The sequence below is a fragment of the Poecilia mexicana genome, unplaced genomic scaffold (assembly GCF_051168715.1).
Source record: "Poecilia mexicana isolate PSO_F unplaced genomic scaffold, ASM5116871v1 scaffold_2, whole genome shotgun sequence".
In the NCBI taxonomy this organism is placed as follows: Eukaryota; Metazoa; Chordata; class Actinopteri; order Cyprinodontiformes; family Poeciliidae; genus Poecilia; species Poecilia mexicana.
This window is the reverse complement of record NW_028263371.1, coordinates 36,106,624-36,121,037: the sequence shown is the minus strand read 5'-3', so window position 1 is coordinate 36,121,037 and position 14,414 is coordinate 36,106,624. Positions and strand designations below refer to the sequence as shown.

At 37.3% G+C, this 14,414-nt stretch overlaps 1 protein-coding gene across 3 annotated transcripts; it reads left to right on the top strand.

Annotated features, from left to right (window-relative positions):
* Positions 1-1,586: 1,586 nt before the first annotated feature.
* Positions 1,587-4,891, top strand: LOC106907291 (uncharacterized). 3 transcript variants are annotated; one of them, XM_014972903.2, is made up of 9 exons: positions 1,587-1,692; positions 1,802-1,960; positions 2,028-2,073; positions 2,162-2,253; positions 2,338-2,436; positions 2,637-2,818; positions 2,895-2,952; positions 3,855-3,917; positions 3,995-4,891. In XM_014972903.2, exons 2-9 carry the CDS (start codon positions 1,811-1,813, stop codon positions 4,313-4,315), a joined length of 1,011 nt encoding a protein of 336 aa, XP_014828389.2. In that variant the 5' UTR covers positions 1,587-1,692; positions 1,802-1,810; the 3' UTR covers positions 4,316-4,891. The 3 variants fall into 3 exon arrangements, with proteins under 3 accessions (XP_014828389.2, XP_014828387.2, XP_014828388.2); XM_014972901.2 differs by having other exon boundaries at positions 2,162-2,268; XM_014972902.2 differs by having other exon boundaries at positions 1,591-1,692; positions 1,805-1,960; positions 2,162-2,268.
* Positions 4,892-14,414: the final 9,523 nt, after the last annotated feature.

Sequence of the window (14,414 nt, the reverse complement as noted above, 5' to 3'; positions counted from 1 at the left end):
CTGCAGCTCCAGCCGTCTTCAGCAGTATGCAAACCTTCAACCTCGGCGGGACCACTGCACTTTACAGAAACCCACAAAAAGAAATAATACAACAGAGCAATTAAACAGAGAAACATTCCTTATTTTAAACAGTACAGAAAAACAGCAATGAAAAATGTATGACTTACAATTTTAAAACATTGTGGACTTGCTATATCTGTGGCATCAGTAGAACTTATGATGATTGGGACCGGATGCCTGGGGTGAAAAAGAAATTCTTGGTGTCTTTTTTGCCTGTATATGTTATAAGTAGAAAAAAATAGTCATCAATAGAATCAGTTGATGTCGGTATTAACTATTAAGTTGTTTTAAGTGTGGACTTAAGGGAGGCAAACTACCTTAAAAGCTTTCCATCCATAATCTGAACACACTGATCCTTGCAGGGTGGCTATTGGTGCCCATCTCCAGTAGCCATCAGATGAGAGGCGGGGTTCAGCCTGGACAGGTCACGAGTCCATCACAGGGCCCTGAACAAACAACAAATAAAAATGACTCCTTTATCATCCAAGATTTCTGATTTGTTTATGATGCTGTGTGAAGTATCTCTTGTAGCAGTCAGGTCTGCAACAAACCCAAAGAGGTCTCTGACTAAAGACTGTTCCTGTAGGACTGTGATGAAATGCTAACAGCTCGATTTCATCATATACTGAAAAATGAAAATAAGAGTAATTCTAGAACTGTATTAGCTAGAATAAATACATCCACCTCTTTGAGTGTGAAAACATCCACTAATGTGTGGAACTGTTGTTGTTTTTTTCCTTAATGATATTTATTTAATTTATTAACATGTTGATGATTCTGTTTCCATTGATACTGCTTGACAATGTCTTTCCCTGAAATAAATGAAAATACATAAATTCATAAAAGCCACACTGAAAAGTCCATTTTCATTGGAAAGCTGTTCCCATGGCAAGTTTAACATAATTTTTAAATTCCTATTACATTCTTAAAGTATCAGGAACAAGCTAGCTGCGCAAAATACAAACTTCCAACAGACATTGCTGATTGATTTTATATTTGCACATATACAAAACAAATGATGTGTAAGATAACAATGTTTTTAATGCATTTACCGATTGTGTAGTCAAGGAGAAAAGTAAAATGTGTTGCTCATGAAATTATATTACTGATTTATTCTGAGATCATTTAAAGAAATACATTTAAATGATTTTCATATTTTATATGCAACAAAAGATTCAAAATTGACATGAAATTTGATGTGTTTCCCTGATTGAAACCGACAAGGTATTTTCTTTTATATTCAATATTGTAAGAACAGCGACACAAAGAAGGTTAAAGAATCCTGTAAGTGTGACAGATTTTAATGAGGTTCAAATCAACATGCGGTCATATAAAGGGCCGTCTGTCTCTAGGCTTTATACAGGAAAAGACCTCAATGGATTTAAAAGTCATGGCTGATGGTGTGTGCAATGTTGTTAGTTTTACCTTTGTAAAATACACACTTTCAGTCACAGTACTGTTCCTACCTCATTTTTCTGTGCTCTGCCTCCATCTGGTGGTCATAAAGAGAAGAGCAGGCCGCTCTGAATCAGCTGAAAGCAATCATGAGGTGATAGCTGACTGACTAAAAGTCAGTCAAGCTGCTATTTACGGTGGCTTGTGGAAATTCTCAGCAAACAATTAGAGGAACCAGTAAGTCTGAAATGTGAAGTTTTACCTTGGGTTTATGTTGTTGTATTTATTCAAAGTCTTGGAGCTTGAGGTGGGTGGTGATGGTGTTATTTTTGTTCCTTCCCAAAAGCAGAAAAAAATGGAAGAGGCACTCTTTGAAGTTGTGCTAAGCAGTGCAAATCACATCCCATCAGGTCGTCACCTGCCCCGCACGCCTCCTATGACGAGTGTAAAGAAACATTTGGATTTTGAGGACGTGGAACCTGTGATGCCAAACAGCAACGCAGAGGTGCATTGCTTGTTCTACAGTCATGATTTCACCAGTCATGACTGATTCAAATCTTCTCTTTTCATAGGCAGATGGAGATGTTGAGGTGCTTGGTTGTAGCAGTCTTAAAATGGGTAACTTGATTCTTGGATGTGCCTCTTGGAATAAATGACATTAAGGTGGCCGGTCTCATCATAACTGCCTCTTTGTGTTTAAATCTAGAGAACCCTTATATGATGCTGAAGGGCATGAAGGGATATCATCTCACTCCCGATGACCTAAATTTCATCAAGAAAAAGGCAGAGGATGAATATGTAAAAAAGCTGCAGGTAGTTTTGGTCTCTGGCAGAAGTCTGTTGCAGGTGAACTGTCCTCATGAAGAGTGAAACTGTCCACAGGAAGAATTGGCAGAGATTCAGGCCCTGCTGAAAATAGATGTGAAGCTGTTGGAGCTTGCACTTGTGTCTAGGGCGACTGCACAGGTCACCCTCAGCCTGGTAAGGTTTTCTGGATTACAGTGTGCAACGGATTCTACAAGAATGTTGCTAAAATGTCCAAAAATGAGGCATTTAACACATTTCAATTGTGACATTAATTTTTAAAATGCATCGACTAGAAAGTAAGCTTCTAGTTGGAGCTCTAACATAACCAGTCCTTGTCCACGTTGAAGAATAAATTCCCATATTTTCCCCTTCAGATCCCTTCAAGTGACGTTCTGGCCAACTGGGCCAAACTGGTCCTGAGAGAGACCTCACCTTCTGACTTCACACATCTGGATACAAAGTCACTTCTGGCTGTCGTCAAAATGGAGGAAATCCAAAGATTAACTGACCAAAAAAAGAAGGTCATTGCAATGATGGAGGCAACTGCTGCAGAAACGTAATGCCTTCAAGGAAATGCCTCTTAAAATGTTTACAATGAGATTTGCATTGAAAATTATTTGGTGATGTTTAAGGTGCAAGAAAGAAGCTGAAGAGAGAGGCCATCTTGAAATGCAAGTTGCCAATGAGGAGGTAAGAAGTGCCTTTTAACTGGGTTGTTGCTCCCTTTCAGTAGTAGAGGTTTTCATGGCTAGCATAGTGTGCCTCTAATGTACTCTTACACTTCTACAGATTAAAACAACGAGTGGCCATTGTATTTTTACCTAGCAGATCTCAGAGACCTGCATCGTCCTTTTTTTTTTGCAGCGAACAAAGTCCAGGGAGGTACATGGATCTAGTGAAGGGATTCTGCTATCCACAGGACAAGAAATGAGAACCAAGCATCTTCCAAACAGCTTTGTAAATTAGGATACACCACTGACTTAATTGACTGGAAGGACCTTCAGCTCGGCTTGTACTGGCATCCCTGTTTGTCATCCAGATGAAATGATGAGCAATAGAGTCAAACGGTTCTGGAAATGTCTCCAAAATGAAAATGTTTCTCTCTGAGGACTCGGACTGCAAATTGGTCCTGTGTTTTGTTTAATGACTTCCTTGTTGCTTGGTGGCCTTACAGGACATGTTTCACTGTGGTTACTGACTATCTTACCAGCTTCTTCAACAAGGTCTTTTGTCCTGTGGATGATTTGCACAATTTTGATTACGAACGTGTTGATCCTGAGACACAAAACCTCCCTCTGTGGTATCACTGTTAGATGTCTGTTTGAGCATAGTTGATGTACTCTGCATTGAAATTTAAATTTGCAAAACTTGTACACCTGATATTCATTAACGACCTCTAGGAATCTAGAGGACAGCAACATGTTAAAAAAAAACTGAATATAAATTCAATCTGATTTAAACTGAGGGTTTTATTAAATGATGGGAGCTGGGGTATAAAATAAAAAACACTTTACGTAACTATTTTGCATGTAACCTGATTCTGCAGAAAACTTTTCTATTAAGCTGCTTTAGTAAACCATTCTGACTTTCAGTTGAAGATTCAGGAGCTGATGAGAGAATTGACAGGTCTGAAATCAGACCTCCTCCAGCAGGAAGTGAGTGCTTTTGCATTGCTTGTTTCTCAGTTGAGTTGTAATGCTGTAAAATGCTTATTCAGTATTTTCTTCTGTAGACAAACAAAGGTGAAGACCTGAAGGAGGATCCTGAAAAGCGACAAGCTGCGAATGGTGAAAGAATATATCAGCAACAGCAAAGGAAGGCTGTTAAATCGAGTGTTAATGAAATTGCATGTAAATTGAGACCAAAATCCACCAACAATAAGAAGAGTGTTAAACTGGTTCAGTCAGTATCAAAACAGAAATCTGAAGTAGGGAAAGGAGACCGAGTGAAACTGGTAAAGGTAAGAGGGAGAAGGGAACAGACGGCGCCACTCCAATCCCTGCAGCCTGTGGCTGGACTGAGACGATCCAAACGCATCGCTAACAGAAGTTAAAGCTAGACCAGTTGTTTGAATTGGAGGCTGTATTACCTTTTATTTGGAGGAGAGTTAACTTTTTTTAATATGCATATTTAGGTTTTTTTACTTGTTTTTGTTCTCCAGTATCATTAGGAATCAAGTTTGCTACTTCTGATTAGCTTGCCAAAGGCCCTCAGCTAACTTGGTGTTGACTTTATTCTGTGGTGGAGTGACTTCAATTTTAATTTTCAATTTGTGTGCAGCTTTAATATCTTTGTTTGGGCCAGGAATATTAAAAAAAATGAAATTGTTGAAGTGGATTCACCTGTTAGCCTCACAAATCTGAATTGGCTTTGTCTGCTAGCAGTGCTTCTAGGATATAATCTAAGGTTGATGTCCTTGGCATAGAAAGGAAGTGATGTAATCGCCGAGTGGTGTGGATCTGTCAAACCAGTTCATATCTTACTTGGCCAAGAATTTCATTGTATGATTTCTTGCATCTCTAGCCTATCTCTTGGGTATTGGGTTTTATTTTGTTTTTATTTTGAGTTTTTCCAACATATCTTTGTCCTCTTAACTCTGCTAAAGTCTAAATAAAAGCTCTGAAAGACTTTCTGGAATCTGTAGAGTCTGTTAACACATTAATGTCATACCGGTCTAATGTCAGTATGTTTGAAATGTGGTTTAATGTCACAGGGTCTCAATCTGTCTACTTTTTAACTGAAAAAGGATAAAAGATGACTTGATTTTCATTTATTCTATCAGGATGCTTCATTGTCTGAATAATTTTGAGGAAGAGGTCTCCAATTGGTCACCAGACAGTCAACAAATATCTGTGTGATCAAGTTATTTAGTTTCAGTCCATTTGTACTTTCCTCAATCATGTCTCCCTTGTAAAGTTTCTGTTTTGCTTGGAGTCTGAAGCAGGATGGTGTGCTCTCTCCAACTGCCAAAGAAAACCAAGTAAGTGAGAACGAAACTCGATGAGATGAAACCTGCGACGCATGCATGAGAAACCGTGCCAGCTCTGTTGTAGCCGGGCAGAGAACATGCAAGTGGCTCCAAGTCTCAGCATGGAGGCAAAGTGTGAATCCCTCGACCGTGTTTGATGCCAGTTGTAATGAAATTCCAAACTAGGATTGGAACGGAGCCTCTAATGTGGCTCCCAACTTCTCAGCCTCGACTGTAAACATGGTGGGGAAAAAAATTCTTGGATTTAATCATTTTCTTGTCCTTCTAGACGTAAATGTTAAGACCTCTCACAAACCAACAAAAACCACTACATGTACTGTTTTACGCAAAGCCATAGCAGTTGTTTACCTTTGGGTAGCTTTTAGCTGGTTTGGTTTTGAATTTTGAAAAATAGTTGCAGTCAAGTTGAGCATGGACTTAGTAACTTCACACCCCAGGTTGGTTGTTTCTCACCTCATTTGCTGGTTTGTTGCATGCTTGCAATTTGCTCAGTTTCTTAGAGGGCTACAGACAGGAGTGGAAATGGAACTGCTGTGTAAACGGTATTTACCCTTTCAAAATAAGAGCACTCATACTTGACGAGTGAAGTTAAATTTGTTGAAAGTTACAAAACGTTTTGACAGTTAACCAAATATTGCTGTATATCTCATAACTGGAGCTGACTTTGCTTCATAAAGATGCTCCAAATTCAAGACTTTGCATAGTAAACTATTTCAGACAAACATAAACACGACAGAGGGAAGAAGGAAAGTGTGTGTGAGCTCTGGAACCCACACAGCTTCTTCACAGCTCCAGTCGAAGCGGTCTCTTTATTCTTTTGGCCCGAGTTCCTGACAACTTGGTATTCTGGCTTCTGAAAAAGTGCATCAAAGCTGGGTAAACAGAGTGCAGACATAACCATGCTGCTCAGGAAGTCCAGCATGGTGTGTGTGTGAAGACAAAAACCATTTCTTTCCTTTTCTGGTCTGGCTTCAGTCTTCTCATTACTCTGTCACTGCTTTGACTGGCCTGGCTGTTTTCCTCTGAATGTTTTTTGGGGTAACATGCACCGCTGAGGTCATTGAGATGAGTCATTTGAAAATGTGACTAGAATTTACACAACACCCAGTTGCCCAGTTCAGATCAGTAAACGTCTGAGTGGATATTAGAGGTAAAACGTGAATATAAACACAATTTGCAAGAAAAAAAAAAAGCATAATTCTGCTTCTTTTCAGGTAAACTGAAGTTGCATTCGGATGCAAGCCAGGAAGATTAATATGGTTGTTTATTCATTAATTTGATGTGGCAGACTCTTTAAATTATGTTCAAATTGTCCTTTTAGTGTCAAGTTTTTAATCCACTTTCAGTCATTCATATCAAAGCCAAATTGTCTGCTCCTGTACAACTGAAGGAAGCCGGTCTTAGTTTACTCTGCTTCCAAGAGGAATGTCTTTTTCAGCTTTTGTTACTTTTGGCTGCCTTCAGATTGCTGTTCTTTGACGCTTACTCGTAAACAGATGTTAATGAACACATTTTTCTCAACTGTCAAGGAACTTGTGCAGTAGTGTTCAGTGTTGCGCCGGTGGCTGACGCAAGTGGCTGCCTTTGAATCACGTCTGAGTGTGGGTTTCATTAGCTCTGCAATCAGCAGAATCTGGGCTCAGCTTTCTGTTTCTAATGCACACAAATTGCACAAATGAGCCTGTTTTCAGGCTCAAGTGTAGACATGAAACAGCTCTTTGTGGCTTCACTTGACACACATGCAGGGAACTGTTCAGCTTTTTACTGTCAAATTCAAAAGAAGTCCTGTTTGTTTTTTATCACTTCTCAAAAATACTTGAAAGAATGTTAAAAAAAATGTTTAAGAAGTCGTTCAGAGGATGGGCCAAAATACCTGTGGTTTGGTTCTATTAATAGTTCAAATAAAGTACATGTCCCATAAAGGATGCGGTGGTAACGTCTCACCACCCACTGCTGTGAGACCTACATGACTTGGTGGAACAACAAGAATCCATCAGTCATATGCGTAAATATGTTAATTTGTCTGGATGTTTCACAGGCTGCAGAGAAAGCTTGGCTCTCTGCTTTTTTTTTCTTTTTTTTTTTAAACATATAGTGTTTCACATATTTAGTTGTATTGATTACATCATCACAAAGCTGCTTTTTTCTCTCTTTGGACCAAACTGAACCCATTTTCACTGAAATTAGGAGGACCCTGGGGGGAAAAAAGGAAGAACACGAGGCTCAAGGGCTTCAGACTGCATATAAAAAGCCAATGTGTCTGTACATTTACACAAAACTCAATGAGGCACAACCTTTTTATTTTTGGTCAGAGTAGGAATAACAGTTTTAACAATTGTACAGCTAGTATTTCTTCAATTCCCTCAGCAGGAGATTTTTAGTGTTAAGTCCAAAGGCAACACTGCACCGTATTTTCGGCACTATTATAAGGCGCACCTTCAATAAATGGCCTATTTTAAAACTTTTTTCATATATAAGGCGTACCGCATTATAAGGGGTATAGAATAGACGCTACAGTAGAGGCTGGAGTTACGTTGTGCATCCACTAGATGGAGCTGCACTAAAGGGAATGTCAACAAAACAGTCCGACTCCGGTCAGCGAGGAGAGCTGTCCACAACTGGGCCGGGGTGTGGCCGGATGATGGTCACGCTTCTCTGTTCGCGCACAGCATGTTCGTGGAGAACGTGGTGCTAAATGACTTGCAGACGACCTGATTCTAGACGGTTGGTAGGTAGATAGGTCAGTCAAACTTTGTTAATAGATTACAAACCAGCGTTCTGACAACTATCCCAGCATGCACCGCATGCTTCTTCTTCTACAGGCGAAAATGAAGTCGGAGGCTGCTTACCGTAGTTGCTAGACCTGTTGTGGCTCAATATTGGTCCATATACGTACCGGATTATAAGGCGCACTGTCGGTTTTTGAGGAAATTGAAGGATTTTAGGTGCGGAAAATATGGTATTTGTTCTAATATCGTCAAAGATTCCTTATTTATGAGCTCTGTTAAAAAACAGGAGTGCTGAAGTGTTTGATCATCAAACCTCCCGATCACATTGTTGTAGATAAGTGTTGTTTGGTAGCGACCTAGTGCTTTCAATGTCAAACCTGACGGAAAATAATAAGGACACATGTATTTTGTCTTACAACTGATTTGTAGAAAATGTTGCTCATGCAGTGGTTTTGTGGAAACAGAGGAAGAAAAATATATCATGGTGCATCTATTGATTTAGACTTTGGGAAAACCTTCCCTGTGTTTCCAAAAATAGCACTTCATACTTCCTCCAGGGTGATCTTAGATCAAGTTTGGAAGTTCAGACATTTTATTTAAAAGTCTAGTCTGCCTGCTGCCTTCCGATACACTTCTTTTCGATTCTGATTTCTCTTCACTTCTCTGACTGGACTTTCTTCCAGTGAGTTGGATTTCTCCAGCAGAATTTGAACCGGGCCAGCCATGGTGGAAGAATAAAGTATGACCCATCTATGGAGGCTTTAGTCCTTGATGTGGCTGTCACAGGTTTGAGTCCTGGCCCAATGAACTTTATTGCATATCTTCCATTTCTCTCAAACATGCTTTCCTGTTGGCCTGTCGAATAAAGGTCACCAGATTTGACAAAAAGAATTTCAACTGGGCTAATCAGAGAAAAAAGACAAGTTATGAATGATGATAATTTTCTGCGACTATTTTGGTCACACTAGAAAATAATGAAATAGCATTAACAGAAGTCTCGTTTGGCTCTGCACTTCTCTTCATAGAGGGGGATGGTTTTTTATAGAACAAGCAATTTTCAGTACGCTTCAGATCATCCAACTGGTGCATATTACTACCAAGGGTTGGCAATTAGGTAAAACTTAAGACTTCAACAGAGTTAATGCCTTAAAAAAACAAGCTTTTCTCAAAATCCAAGAATAACTAAAATCGACTCTGAATTACTTGGAAATATGATAGTTATCCTAGTTATCCCTAGATTACATCAAACAACTTCCTATTGCAAAACTAGGGAACATCTGTAGTTGAACCAGAGACCTCTTTATCTGCAGTCAAATGCCACTGAGCTACCCTCCTTACATTAATGTTTCTTTATATTCCCCAGTGTTTCGTACAGAACTTAGTCTAATGTAAATGAACATGATTTAGTTGCCTTTTTGTCAATGGGTTTAAAACTTAAAAGTGTACAGTTGAGGACATGATGTATATCTTACAGATCCTTGTTGCCCAATATGGCTTTAGTGTATCTTTGTTTGATAGACTATTGTTCTCAAAGGCAGGTTTCCTCCAGATCAAACAACATCTGAATGAGAAAGCAGGAGACATAAGGAATTGAACCAGAGACCTCTTGATCTGCAGGCAAATGCTCCACCACTGAGCTATAACCCCTTACATTATAGTAGCAACAACCTGTTCAGTATGTCAATGTTCTTCTTAGGCTTCTAATGATCCATCATTTGAACCAGGTGTGTTAAATCAGGGAGAGAACTAAAACATGCAGGATGCCCTTGAGGACTGACTTTGGGCATCCCTGCTTTAGTGTATTGTTGTTTAATGGACTGCTGTTCTCAAAGGCAGGTTTCTTCCAGATCAAACAACATCTGAATGAGGAAGCAGGGGGCATAAGGAATTGAACCAGAGACATCTTGATCTGCAGTCAAATGCTCTACCAGTGAGCTACACCCCTTACGTTTTGCAACCTTTAACATTCCTTAGCATTTTCGCACAGAACTTAGCCTCTGCATGTAGCTATTTTTACATATGGTTTAATTTCTTGGTCATCAATTGGTTTAAATTTTAAAAGGCCTACAGCTAAGCACATGAAATGTATTTTGCCCACAAAACCGTACTGCCCCAAATGGCATAAGTGAATCAGTGTTTGATGCACTATTGTTGTCAAAGATAGGCTGTATCAAGACCATACAACTTCCTATTGTGGTGGGATGGTGTTCCACCCTCCCCCGCTCTGTGGCCGGGCGCAACTAGAAGCACACCGTTGATTGGTGGGCGGGGCAGATGACTATATAATTGGGCAGGCTGCTGCAAGGTGTGTGTGTGAGGGGGAGTGGCGTCACAGACCCAGCAGATTGAGGTTGGAGCAACGTGGAAAAAACAAAAATAGAAACATCGCTTTTGGAAAAGACGGCTTTGGCATAAGCTGGTATGTGAATGGTTCTGATGGAAATGGAGGTAGGAAATGAGAAAGACGGAGATTTTGAAGGGTGGACATCAGTGGGAAGAGGGAGGGAGAGAGGTCGTGGAAGAAATAAAATAGATGAAGGAAAGAGCATTGGTGATAGCCAAGGCAGTAAACGGGAATTGGAAGGTAGTAGTTCAGAAGAAGAAAGGATAGTGAGGAGGAAGGTTGTGAGGGAGGAATTTAAAGTAATATTAAAACTGAAAAATGAGGAGGAACAGGATAAAATTAGCCCCATTGGGGTGTCAAGAGAAATTAAAAAGAAAATTGGTGATGTTGAAATGGTTAAGATTTTGAGAGACGGAAATCTATTGATAGTATGTAAAGATGTAGAACAAAAAAATAAGGCTTTAAATGTGGATAATATTTGCAAAAGATCTGTGTTGGAGAAAAAAATCATGGGAGAAAATAAAAAAATTAGAGGAGTGATTTATGGGATACCTCTAGATGAAGATCTAGATAAAGTTAAGAGAAGTGTTATAGGTGCAAAAGTGAATAACTTGAAAAGATTGTCAAAAACAGTGAATGGAGAAAGAGTTGGAAGTTTGTCAATCCTTATTGAGTTTGAAGGAAAAGAGTTGCCAAAAAACATCAAAATAGGATACCTCAATTTCCAGGTCAGAGCCTATGTACCTCCACCACTAAGGTGTTTCAAATGCCAAAGGTATGGACACATAGCAGCAGTTTGTAAAGGGAAGCAGAGATGTCCAAAATGTGGAGGAGATCATAAAATAGAAGAGTGTAAAGAAGAAACACAAGAGAAATGTTGTAACTGTGGAGGGAATCATAGAGTCACATTTGGAGGATGTGAAGTAAGGAAGAGAGCAAAAGAAATTGTACAGATTAAAACAACTAAAAACATAAGCTATGCAGAAGCAGTTAAAAATGTGAAGGAGCAGAAAACAATAGAGACTGAACAAACAGTGAGTCAAACTACACAGCAAAGCAAAGCACAAACTGAAGATAAAATCATAGTGCCAGTGGAAAAACTAATATTATTCATAGCATATGTTATCAACTGCACTGACCAAGCCAAACACAAAACTGAGAAGATTAAAATAATAGTGAGAGGAGCTGAAAAGTTTTTGGGCTTTAAAGAGGGATCATGGGAGAACATAAATAAAAAGTTGGAGGAAGATGGGAGATCAGGAACATCAGGTGAAAACGGTTCATGTTAATATTACAATGGAACGCTAGAAGTTTAATTGCTAATGGACAGGAACTTAAAGGTTATATTGATGAGCTTGAAGAACAACCGGAAGTTATTTGTGTTCAGGAAACATGGTTAAAAACAACATTAGACTTTGTGATTAAAGGTTATGATAGTGTAAGAAGAGATCGATCAGAAGGAAGTGGAGGAGGATGTGGAATATTTATAAAACAAGGAATACAATATCAGGTATTAGGAAAAGGGAAAGAACTAGAGTATATAGTAATTGAGATATGGGAAGAAGAAGGCAAATTCAAAATAATAAATTTTTATAATCCATGTAAAACATTAACGATTGAGATAATGGAGGAACTAATTGAATATCTGGAAGGGAAAGTAATCTGGTGTGGAGATTTTAATGCAAATAGTACAGTGTGGGGTAAATGTAATGATAAAAACGGACAAGTTATAGAGGAATTAATGGAAATGAAAAATCTAGTATGTATTAATGATGGAAGGGGAACAAGAATTAATATAAGAACGGGGATGGAATCAGTTATTGATTTAACAATTGTTTCAAATGTTTTAGCTGGTATTTGTGAATGGATCATTGATAAAAAATCTACAATAGGTAGTGATCATTACCCCATAACAATAAGAGTAGGACTGAATCTAAATAATAATAATATAAAGCTTGGGAAAAAGTTAAATTTTAACAAGGCAGACTGGATTAAATTTAGACATATAAGTCAAATAAACTTAGAAAAAGTAGATATGAGTGTGGATATAAATGATGCAAATTTAATAATTTGTAAGATAATAACAGAAGCAGCAGATCTTTCCATAAAAAAATCAGGGAGTAAAAATGGTAAGAAAATGGTGCCATGGTGGACAAATGAGTGCAAAGAAGCAATAAAAATAAGAAATAAAGCATTTAAGGTACTCAAACATAACCCAATTTATAATAATTTAATTGATTATAAAAGAAAACAAGCAATAGTAAGGAGAACTATAAAAAATGCAAAAAGAAAATATTGGAGAAATTTTTGTAATACGATAGGGAAAGAAACAAAAATTGAAAAAATTTGGAAAGTAATTAAAAGAATGAATGGTATAAAAAGAGAGTTTAAATGTCCAATACTAAAAATAGATGATAAAAATATAATAAGAGATGAAGACAAAGTTGAAATAATGGCAAGAACATTTAGTAAAATTCATAGTTCAAATAATATTAGTGAAAAGGGAAGAAAAGGAAGAGAAAATACAAAAATTAAATATAAAGATTTATTACAGAACGATGAAGAAACAAATAATTTGTTGAATGTTGAATTTACAAAAGCTGAATTGAATAATGCACTTAAGAAGACAAAAAACACGGCACCAGGTAAAGATCAAATTTGGTATAGAATGATAAGGCAATTTAGTGAAAAATCTAAAGATATATTATTACAATTATATAATAAAATTTGGGAGGAGGGACAGTTACCATTGAATTGGAAGGAATCAATTATAATACCAATAGTCAAACCAGGAAAAGATAATTCAAACCCAGAAAACTACAGACCAATAGCTTTAACGTCAAATTTATGTAAAATAATGGAAAAAATGATTAATAATAGACTAATATATTATCTAAATAGAAAAGGATATATGTCGAAATATCAAAGTGGTTTTCGAAAAGGGAGGAGTACAAATGACCCAACGCTCTGTTTAGAGCATGACATTAGAAGAGCTCAAGTAAATAAAGAAAGTGTAGTGGCAGTATTCTTTGACATAGAAAAGGCATATGACATGATGTGGGTGGATGGATTATTAATTAAATTAAACAAGTTGGGTATTAAAGGGAGAATATTTAAATGGATTAAAGAATTTTTAACAAACAGGAAAATACAAGTTAGAATAGGAGAAATTATCTCAGGAAAATATGTAGTAGAAAATGGAACTCCACAAGGGAGTATTATAAGTCCATTATTGTTTTCAATTATGATAAATGACGTATTTAAAGATATTGGAAAAGACATGGGTTGTTCACTTTTCGCAGATGATGGAGCTGTTTGGAAAAGAGGGAAAAATGTTGATTTTATTGTTAAAAAATTACAAGAGGTTATTATTGGAATAGAGAAATGGGCATTGCAGTGGGGATTTAAGTTCTCAGTTGATAAAACGAAAGTAATGCTATTTACTCAGAAAAAAATTAATAAGGAAATAAAATTGAAATTATATAATCAAGAGTTAGAGCAGGTAAAGTGTATAAAATTTTTAGGGATATGGTTTGATGAAAAATTAAAATGGCATATACATATTCAAAAAGTTGTTGATAAATGTAAGAAAATATTGAATATTTTGAGATGTTTGGCTGGCAGTGACTGGGGAGCAGATAGACAATCACTAAAACAGATTTATACAGGTATGATAAGATCCAACATAGACTTTGGTTGTTTAGTTTACGGTTCAGCAGCTAAAACACATCTGGTTAAATTAGACATTATTCAACATCAGGCACTAAGATTATGTACTGGAGCATTTAAAACCACACCAACAGCAGCATTAGAAATAGAAATGGGAGAAATGCCATTAGACTTACGAAGAACAAAATTAGAAATTAATTATTGGTTAAATTTGCAAGGCAGTAATGTTGATCATCCAACTCTGGAAATTTTAAATATGTGTTGGGAAAAAGAAAAGAAAGAAATGAGGAGTTTTGGATGGACAATTGAAAATAAAATACAAAATTTTGAAATGAATAATTTAGAAATTAGTCAAATAACACCAATATCAATTATACCACCCTGGATTCTACCAGAAGCAAAAGTAGATATGTCAATAATG